This window comes from Biomphalaria glabrata, chromosome 1, assembly GCF_947242115.1.
Source record: "Biomphalaria glabrata chromosome 1, xgBioGlab47.1, whole genome shotgun sequence".
Classification (NCBI taxonomy): Eukaryota; Metazoa; Mollusca; class Gastropoda; family Planorbidae; genus Biomphalaria; species Biomphalaria glabrata.
In genome coordinates this window covers 41351475-41362592 of record NC_074711.1, presented here as the reverse complement: position 1 = coordinate 41362592, position 11118 = coordinate 41351475, and the positions used below count along the sequence as shown (strand labels likewise).

At 32.5% G+C, this 11118-nt stretch overlaps 1 protein-coding gene across 1 annotated transcript in view; it reads right to left on the bottom strand.

Annotated features, from left to right (window-relative positions):
• Positions 1-6025: 6025 nt before the first annotated feature.
• Positions 6026-11118, bottom strand: part of LOC106069971 (integrin alpha-8-like) — a 45819-nt gene continuing 40726 nt past the window's right edge. The window contains exons 20-26 of the mRNA XM_056036939.1: positions 10328-10535; positions 9850-9958; positions 8028-8140; positions 7127-7255; positions 6888-6980; positions 6614-6730; positions 6026-6502 (exon numbers count right to left, since the gene is read on the bottom strand). Coding sequence (XP_055892914.1) covers positions 6398-6502; positions 6614-6730; positions 6888-6980; positions 7127-7255; positions 8028-8140; positions 9850-9958; positions 10328-10535 — 874 coding nt within the window. The 3' untranslated portion in view covers positions 6026-6397. The remainder of the gene's footprint in view (positions 6503-6613; positions 6731-6887; positions 6981-7126; positions 7256-8027; positions 8141-9849; positions 9959-10327; positions 10536-11118) is intronic.

The window sequence follows — 11118 nt, the reverse complement described above, 5'->3', positions numbered from 1 at the left end:
CTATACGGTATACCGTACCACATCATGCTAATGGGCTCGTTTGCCTCTCATTATTATTACTACAACACATAGTACCTTACGTAGGTACTGTCTTATTTACCGTTCGACTACATTACATACTTTAATGCAATTGTTATGCATGTAAGGTTTTTTCATTGTATGATTTGGTCCCCATCCCTATAATATTTTTCTTTCTTTTCTTGGTTCTAATTATTTTGTTGGAGCGTTCAGAGGACTAGACCTATATCTGAGAAGAACTACGCAGTGGTTTCCAGATCAGCCAGCTCTGCATAGAGTTTTTCTTTTACAGGGCTGGTTTGGAACCAATGTTTTGTTCGGGCCTCCTGATGAAAAGTAGTTTTGACGGACATGGTCGATATTCTCTGGTGACACTCAACAAGGGAAAATTTTCATCTTCTGGAACATACGTTGTCTCATTCTGTTGTGTCTGGTTCTGAGGCGAAACATTAGGTCTTGGTCGTGTCGGAATAGATTATATATTTTCGTAATTCTTGTGAGAGCTAGTTCATTTCTGTTTTATTCAATTCACTATTAGTTTCTTCTTTTTTCCAGATAGATTGTAATTTTCTATTGTGTATTCGTTCTCTAACACTTGGCAAGTGTGTCTGGCTTTTATTTCAAAATGTGCTGATATCCACTGGCGACAGTTTTTAATTTTTTTGCGTTTTTTTTTTTTTAGCTTTACAAGAGTAGTCCTGAGTAGTTACACATAGGAGGCATCAGAGGTTTTCAAGCTTTGGAGTATGCCAAATGTTTTTGTATTGCTCAAGAAGACAATGACTGTAAGGCGTACTTGGGTGGTTAACAAGCGTGGGGGATGCTAGTTCTAGTGCTTCCCTTTCTGCTCTGTGGCTGTCAGAGTGCTCGCTTGTTGGATTGGACTTTTCCTTTGGGCCATTCGATAAGTTTTCCATCTCCTCCGTTTGTGGTGGCTTTTCGAGACGAACCATCCGTGTCAACTCTGACCCATTGGTTGTTAAGGTCAAGACTTTGTAGAAAAGAGTTCATTAACTCCTTGAGCTCTTTTCGCATGTAGTCAGATTTTTTAACTATTTATTTTCAATACTGTCTGTTATAGACAGAAGGGAGCTTTGGTCCCAGGATGTGGAGTGATTCTATAGTTTAGTGCCTTCCAGAGTTATATTTTCTAGTTGGTACTTTTTTTTTATGTTCAGAGATTCCAAAATGAAATTAGTTCTTTTGAGACGATTTTTAGTGCCAGTTTTGTGGATTTTGGTTTTCAGTGGGGCCTCTCTAAGGTTTTCATTTCGGTGAATTTGGGAAAAGATTTTAACTTCTGTTCCTTCATCGAGAGAGACCAGAGCAGCGGTTTCCTCCAAAGAACTGATATTTTTTTTTCTTTTTGCTCCTGTCATATCCTTAGGCCTCAGCAATGCGCTGTTGTTTTTTTGTTTTTTTAAGAAGATTGCAGTTTAAAGTAAAGTTAAATTCAGAAAAGGCGGGTCAAGCGGAGACTATTGTGACATTCAATGCAGTAGAGAATGTAACTTTGCTGTGCACGGGAAATGGGTTCGCTCAGACGTAAAAGTATACTAGACTCGAAGAATCGCATTGGTGAGGACGCATTGAATTGTCTTCTTTAAAGGATGTTTTCATTCTATCTTGTTGCTAAGACCTTTTACACAAGTTTGTATTCAATCATATTAGATAACTATATAAAAGACAGAAACGCGTAATTATTATCATTAATCTCTATGTGTATTTACCCTCAAGAAGTGTTTAAATGTAAATAATGAATGAACTGTACCTAATGTATACCAATAGTCTTATAGATACAATCATAAAATGAAAGGAGGCATTAAGATATAGTTCGTTAATTAACGAAAATTTTGGAAATCCATTTTCACTACAAAATGTCGTAAAAATACGATTTTTCGAACCTTTAATATCTTTGGAAAAAAAAAAATGAAGAACATTACCTAATTAAGCAAAAACTATGCACGAGCCTTTGTGAATTATTAAAGAGGCTGAATGACCTACTTGAAACTGATAGTGTTCAAGACCTCTACGTGTATAGATAGTTCTGTGTTTTAAGTATATGTAGTGCATATATTGATAGGAAAGACAAGAAGAGCTAGGGATTTTAAAAAAATACAAATATATACGAACATCATATTCACTTTTTTTTTTATTTTTTAAATTTCGAAAGCAAAATTACTTCATAGTTTAAATTTCTTCCCCTCAAAAATCTACAGGACTTTATGAATTAAAACATATTTTTAAAAAATAGAAAAAAAATTAAACAAATGAATACAATTGAAATAAAAAAAAATAAAACTCTCTTTTGAAAATGATAATGTTTTCTTATACTTTCTTTAGAACTATGCTTTTAAAGGTTTTGAATTATTATGAAATTTATTGTGCAAATGATTTACGCAATAGGAATTTTATACTTCAACACTAGTTATACATAATACAATTGAACAATTTAATATACCACCTACCCTAAAAACATCAACAAATTTAAAAATCAAAACTACACCAGACACCTATGCACACAAATAAAACAACCATAAGTTCTATTGGTGGCAATAAACTAAAAATAAGAATGAGTAAAAATCGAAACCTTGAAGTGACAAAAATACAAGCTTTTGTTTACATTTATTTCCCTTCATTGATTAAAATGTGTTAATTAAAACTTTAAAATAAAATTAGCTTGTACTTTGGTTTTTAACGAATTGATTTAAAAATAAGATATTAAAATGCCCCGTACACCGAGGCGTCCTTGGTTGCAGTGTAGTGTTAGAAGAATGACTTCCGGTGAATTAGTTTACTATATAAAGAAACCATCACTAAAGAGAAACACTACGTTCAAAATATTTCTTAGTCATAATTTTGGTAACAGTGCTATAGACATAGCCAGATTTTATAACAACAATATTTGATTTACCAACTTAAAAAAAAAGAGCATTTACATAGAAAGTGATTGATTTGATTTTGATTTTAGGCACATCGGCACAATTTAGGCCATGTCGTGCCTACAGTCCCTTAAGGATTGCTCTCTCTCTAAACAACAAAGGCCAGATTCTATACAGTCATATCATTAAAATCAAGGTCTATTCACAGTTAAAATAGTAAAGGTAGTACAAATTTAATTATTTGGTAAAAATCTAATATAAATAGTACATGTTCACAAATTCATAAATCAGATCTTCGTAGACAGCCCCACTTCCCGGATAATGCCCAGTACCTTCCCAGGGTCGACATTATCAAATAGTGTTTTTAAATTAGTGGCTCTAAAATATTTCGCCCTGACATCCTGGTATCTGGGGCAATCAACGAGGATATGTTCCACGGTGAGGCGAGAGTCACAGTACTCACAAAGTGGGGGCTCCTCTCTCTTCAGCACAAAAGAGTGCGTGATGTAGGTGTGGCCAATCCTAAGTCTGGACATGGTCGTGCTACCACGCCTTGTCAGACCTTTAGATGTGGGCCGCCACCTGACATCCGCCACAATCTGCCTGAGTTTACTGTGAGTCTCAGCCTCCCATCGGTTCTGCCACTCTCGATAGGTGGCAGAGGCAATACTTTGTCTCAGGTCCGAGCAGGGAATTTGGGTTCCTGACACCGCATGATTTAGGGCTCTCTTTGCTTCTCTGTCTGCGGCTTCGTTTCCCTCAATGCCAACATGGGAGGGGACCCAGATGAAGGTGACATCCCTACGGTCGGCTGTTACTTGGTCCAACAGCTTCAGGCTCTTATGTACCAATGGGATGTCAGTCTTCATCCGCCCCAAAGCTTGCAATGCAGATTTGGAGTCGGAGCAGATTATAAATTTCCTCCTTTCTGATGCTTTAATGGTCATAAGTGCAAGCGATATTGCGAGCAATTCGGCCGTAAAGATGGAGCAGGCATCGGGGAGTCTACGGGAGATTGTTTTGTTCCGAAAGGAGCAGGCACACGCGACCTTTCCATCCATTTTGGATCCGTCTGTGTAGATGGTGCCACAATCTCCATAGCTCTCTTGCAGTTCCCTAAAGTGGACTTGTAGTATGCTTGGGTCTGTCTACATAGATAGTATTCTAACTCGTTTATATATATAATTAAAAAACCATTAAACTTTTTTGTTCAAAAAACAAATTATAGTAGTGTGTATGGTCGTATATGTAGATATAGTTTATAGCCATAGGTCCCTAAGTCTGGGTCAAAGTTTACATGTTTACTACGTGTACAATTAATTTTTATTGAAGTAGGAACAATGATTCTAGAATTCTATTAGGTGAAGACAAATTTGGAACAATCAATTTTTTATGGCTTTAAGAATAATTGGATGTTATTTAGGATTTAATTAGTTTAAAAAATTAATAACTTGCAGAGCTGAGTTTTATGCATATTTTCAATTAGTCATAAATACACTATTGCTTGTAATTTTTAATGGCTTCATTCTCCATTAATATATATATAATGCATACTGCATGCTATCTTAAAAAAAAACTACAAATAAATTTAAAAAAAAATAGGTTAGAATCTAGATGTAAATAAAAGTAGGTAAAGATGTCAGTGTGTAGGCTCAGGGACTCACTATTGTTATTTTTTTTTTAGACAGACTCACTCACAGACTTAACTTCTATCACCCATTATAGGCCTATAGGCTACCTAAGTAATAAATGGCATTCTCAAAACTGTATTGACTCTTTCATTAATCGCTTATTTAACTCATATTAATAGTATACAATGTAAAAAGAAATTGTCAAATATGATGAAAAGAGAAAAAATATATATTATCCAAGCTGCATTATCATTCAAACATCGTGAATGTCATAAAATAAGTTTATACCGGAAGTACCTCGTCTCACATTTTGGAGTTGAACGAAACTTATGCTTAGTTACCCTTAGTGTTGGCAGTCCTGTATATATATAGTCTATGCTTAAAACAAAGAGATTTGTCTCATTCTGTAACTATACATTGGTGCAACGAGGCCATTGTGCATGAATTCTTATAGCCTTTGCGCCAATTAAATAGTAATATGTATCTAGAATCCCGAATTGATCTAGCATTAAAATTAGATGCACCATAAATTATTGGGAGATTTTTTTTTACAATCCTTTGGTGTTAGGACGTTCTCCTTAAAAATCCTAAACATAATGATAATGAGATTTTTAATGATGTTTAAGCAAGAAAATAAAAGCTAGTATAAGCTAGAAGTGCGATTTTAAACACTTATTTACACTTGAAATGTTTTTCATAAAATATCCGAAACAACCGATTTTCAATAATTTTGCAACCTTTTTAGCACGAAACTTAATATATAACGGTACATATAGATATTAAAAGAGTAATTTCTAACAGTCATTTGCGTTAGTATCATTTTCCTTAAAAATTCGGAACAATCTTTCTTTGTTAATACAATTTTAGTAATGATCGGCAAGAACATTAAAGTAATGTAAGTCAAAATATTTTTCAAAACAAACTCCAGAAATTTTTTTTCCCAGATAAAAGACTTTATTGACGTTTCCGCAAGGAAATGTAAAATAAGCCAAACGAGTGATTTTCAACAAACATTTCTAGTAAATGACTTTCTTCTTTTAAAAATCCTGAAAAAACTTATTGTCTATTTTTGTAAAGTAAGTCATATGACATAAAATTTCTTTTAAGTTGAAAATCCAGAACAATTTGATATTGATGATTAAACTATAGTGACGGATTGTCCGAGAATATTAAGTGTAATATAAGTCACAAAAGCAATTTCAAACAATCATTTGACGTAATTTATTTTTTATAAAACAATCTGGAACTACTTTATAGATAATAAAATATAAGTCATTATAGAGATTTTTCATATAGCGCTTCCATATGTTATTTAATTAAAAATCTGGAACTACTTATTTTTTAGCATGAGTTTTTGTGACGTTTAAGAAATAAAATAAATAAGTAATACCAAACATTCCTTGGCATTAATTTGCTTTTCACAAAAACATACAGAGCAATCTAATATAGATACTAAAATTATTGCAATGTTTGAAGGGAAAATTAAAGGTTAAATCAGATTTACTATAGCCTTTTATTCTTTTTTTTTTGCGATCTAAATATGAAAGACAGACAGACTAAAAGTCAATATGCACAAAATTAAGACAACAACAACATTGTTCAAAAATAATGTTTTCTTTGATTTGGATGGCTGCCTGGTCATATGGTATGTGACCTGGACCTTTGTTCCATGGTCATAATGCTGCACTGCCATCCTTCACCTTTCTGCTGGAGGTTTGGACCAGAATGCAAATTATCCTCCAATCTGAAACTTGTTAAACAAAACAAAACAAAAACTTTCCTTTTAGAAAAAAAGAAGAGCAAATGTAGCAGAGTTATTGTCCTTAGAAAGTCAGTGTTTTCTTTTCACAAATATTTGTAAAGTGATTAATCTTCTGACTGTGAATGTAATTTGGCTTTCATTGACCTTCTCATGCTCTCTCTTTTTTGCCTCTGAACTTCCAAATGTTTGGTTCGTTTGAAGAAGCCAATCTGAAATAAGTGAGTACACAAAATCTTACCATTTTGATTTTTTTTTCAATTTGTGTAACTAATATTTTTTGTGAATAATTTTGGCTACAATTGTATAGGAAACATGTTTACCTTCCATAGAATGATGACAATAATTGTAATAAGAACTAGTCCAGCTATAACACTCCCAATAATGATCCAGATATTTATTTTACCCCCTGACTGGATAAAGTGGAATGTGGTAATGGTCTGCAATAAAATACATTTATTTGTTAGAAATGAATAAATAAACTGCGATTTGTTCATTGAGTATTTTAATACATAATATAGTGACATTGTAAATGATAATGATTACAACACCATGCACAGTATCTGGTGATTCAGGGATTAGGCAACTTATACAAACCTCTTGCTGTTTTATAACTCCCCAAGATTTAAACAGAGGATGTTTGGGTTCTTTGACTATCACATCACTAACAAATTGTAAAGTGTTGAACTCCTGGATTTTCCAGATAAAAAAAAAAGTATTAATATGTAACACTGTACTTACGCAAACTTTACATACACAGACACACAAATATATTTATTGACATATTGGTACATATCATAACATTTGAAAAATCCTGGTAGTGATAAATTACCAACCTCTTTAATATACAATTTGGACAAATCTAAAACCAAGGTGATATTTATCTCTGCATAGCTATTGGACCTCATGTTGGCATTCAGTTCACAAGTAAATAATTGACACAGATTGTGATTGTCTTGACATCTCTGTACAAAAGTAAGAAAAACAAAAAAAAAAACTTTAAAAAAGCTTATATTAAGTGTAATAGTATCAATTAGATTGGACCTGTCATGTGATTACATTTAGAATAGATCTAGACTAACAATAATAAATGTGTGCAATTAGAAATATTTTTACCAATTGTTTTTTGTTAAGTGCCATTTCATGCTTTTAGCTTTCTAAATGCACTATGATCCTACCACTTATTTGGGAAGGGGGTGTCTGGGTGAATGTTACTCTTCAAAGGGATTAATTCAACCTATACCACCACATCTGTCAAGTATGATTTTTTCCCTTGTTCGATACCAAAAAAATATTAATTACCAATAGTTATTTAACTAATTGGTTTTTCTTTTTTATTGATGCTTCTTTTGTCAGGTACAAAAATAATTGTGCAAAATGTATACTTGATCCAAGATTGAGTGTACACATATTTTACCAGACAGACAGTTGAAATAAAGTAAAGTTCCCCTTTCAGACCTTGTGATCTATAGTGTACATGATGTAAAGGTCTTCTGTTTCTGTAGCCCATAGTTATGGAGGGTGTCATGTGGCCAGCACAATGCCCAGCCTCCTTTACTTTTCCCCATTTAATGTCAGGTACCTATTAGAACTGGGTGGACTCAGAGGGGCCCAAAGATCCTGAAATAAGAATCCCAGTCTTGATATAAGCTTTGTAAAAATGGCCAACAAATTTATTTTTAGTGAAACATTACAATTTTATCTTACTATTGGATGATACTTTGTAACTCTCCCTACCAAAAAACACATTTTTCCTTGACACTTGTTGTCTACTGCTCTACGCTTTCTGTTGACAATGTCAATAATTTCTTCTGTGGTGGTGCTGGGTAATGTACTAACACTTGACAAGTCTGAGGGGGAAATAAACATATAAAAAACAAAAACTTGTTTAAGACAAAAAAAATTTCTCAAGTCATTTTAAAGTGTTACTTTCTTAGCAGAAGAAAGGAAGTTAAAATTTGCATTATACAGAACACTTAAAAAAAAAATGGATACCATAATTTTACCTTATCAGATAGCCCTAATGTTTTCTTCAAAATGCTAAACAGTTTTAAATTATCCACTCTAAATGATTGTGTGAGTTCTTAACTATTTCAATTAGACATTTCTTTTTTACTCATTTTAAAATTTGAATTCTATCGAAGACATAGGCAGCCACGCTGAGGGGATTATTTAAGGCACTAAAAAAAGCACTAAATCAACCTATGTCGTCATTTTAAGTAACTAATATATATATAAAATATATATAAAAGTTTATCCGACTAGAAACTTATTCAGACTAAATCTTAAAGCACCAAATACTGTTAATGGGACAAGCCAATTAAGCTTATTTTTTTCTGACTAAAACGATCTCGTCAATATTGTCCATATTTCTCAATTACCCACAAGTCAATAATCTATTAGATGCACTTTATATTAAGATTTAGATATAAAAATTCCCTTTCAGGGCTTGTGATCAATAGGGCAGATGATATAATATCCTCTGTATCTGTGGCCCATAATTAACAAGGGTGTCATGTGGTCAGCACAATGACCAAACACCCTTACTTTTCCCCAACTATTGTTAGGTATCTATTATAGATGGGTGGACTCTGAGGCACCCTAAACATCCAGAAAATAAAAATCCCATTCTTCACTGAGATTCAAACCCAATACTCCTGGTTTGGAAGCCAAGTGCTTTACCACTCAGCCACCGTGCCTCCAAGATGAAAGATTTAGATATATTTATACTAAATATTGCTGCTATCTACTGTTTGTCGATAAATTTTATATATTTATTTTATTTTTGCTTTCTTAATAGTTTAATTATATAGAAATATCAAATGCGAAAGCATATTTATGATGGGATATTAGATATATATTAAACAGAATAACAGCACTAGTGAAATATTAAAGAAAATATAGTAAAATAAAGATGAGATTGAATTTTGACTCTTGACATGACAACGTTGCATAATAACAGATTCTCACATATACTTTGTGATAGTTTGATTTTCTAGTCTTGTTCTAAAAACCTACATAAGTTGTTTTTTTAAATGTTTCTCTTATGTATTCAATTTATTTAGGAAATATGTATGTGCATTATACTATTGATATTATGATATTCTAAGAGACTTTACAGACTGTAGCATTTTAAAAATTGATTTTTAGAGGAAGTGTCTGGTATGTGTTTTGTACAAGTTAGACTATGATATTCTTAGAGACACACTAGTATTTTGAAAAAATTACACCAAGGTAAAATTTACATTAATAATTTTAATGAATGACTCAGTTAAAGAGAAATTAATTAAGTAGCCTATTTAGTGATCTCAGAAACCATGTAAAATAGATAGGGAGACTTATAAAGTCTAGCAATTACTTAGATATTAATTAATTATTTTTTAAATATTTATATGTTTTATTGTGTGTTTAGTTACAGAAATAAAAAAAACAACAGTATTGTTATCTCATGGGCAATTAAGAAAAAAGACTAATTTCCAAAATCATTTTTAACATTCTTAACAATCTCATATATTACTAACAATTTAGATTTTGAAAGTAACAGTGACGTTATATTTACCTTTATCCTGGCTATGAGTTGTGAGTTGTGTTGTGGTACTTGGTACTACTTGTCGGTCGACAATGTTTGGGTTTGTTTGACAGTGGATTTCACCTGATGGTGTGGACATCTGAAAGAAAAATCTCATTCATGGATTTATTAGTATTTATACAGTATAATGAGATACCGATTATGAGCTATTTAACAAGACATCAGACTAGACATTATATGAAGCTCTTAAGCAAAAGATTAAAAAACAACAACTAAAAAAGACCTAATTTTCATTTAAAAGCAAAAATAAAAAGAAGCCAAGTAAAAAATGTTAAGTTCATTTTGCTAGGAACTTGCAGCTGATTAAAATAATAAAAATAATACCTTTTAACATGTGGAGACTTTTAATTGAATTAATAATTAAACTAGATGCCTGAATATTAAGATCTATGATATTGCATTCAAACACTGCCCATGATTCATTTATACAAAATGTGTTTGAATTTACCTTGACATCAGCTTTAGTTACCAATCGAGTCTCCTCTGAAAGAAAAATTGGAACTTCCACAAGAATCTCAGTTTTTGGAAGAAAACTCGGACCATTGTTTCTGACAAGAATTTTATGAGTGATGTTAAATAAAGTCTGCTTTTGATCATCATCTTTGCTCGGTTTATTCTTGACATCATAAATTGTATGTTCTGATGGTGTTGATAAACTGGAAGTTAAAAAGTTAGTGAAATAAAAATCTATCATTATTCTAATTTTTAAAATTTTTTAAGCATCAGTATCCCAAAAATGTTTATCTAATGTTGATTTTAATAATTAATTATCCACTATGAACTGTCTAGTTATGTGTTAAGTGATTTAGACCGTCCTAACAACAATTCCATATTTGGACCCCAGCCCCCTCCATTCCTGCCATCCTGTAAGAAGTTTTGGGCTAGAAGGTGATAATAATAGTAGAAGGAAAACTGAAATGGAAATCAAAGAAAATATGGAAACCTAGGCTTGGAGATTAAGCGTTTATGGAAATTATCTAAAATAACAATATACCCCATTGTTATACCAACCAATAGGGTAATGACAACTGACCTCACAGATACCTTCAAGGCCCTTAACATTCCTAAGAAGACAGTTGCCTGTCAGAGGGCGGTGATGCTGCAGACATGCCACATCGCCAAAAAATTCCTCAGTCGACACTGACAAAGGGACTACAATGAATTTTGTTTCTCTTTAACGAAACTCGACCCTGGCAGAGCCAGAGAATGAATACTCATTTATTTCTAACATAATAACAT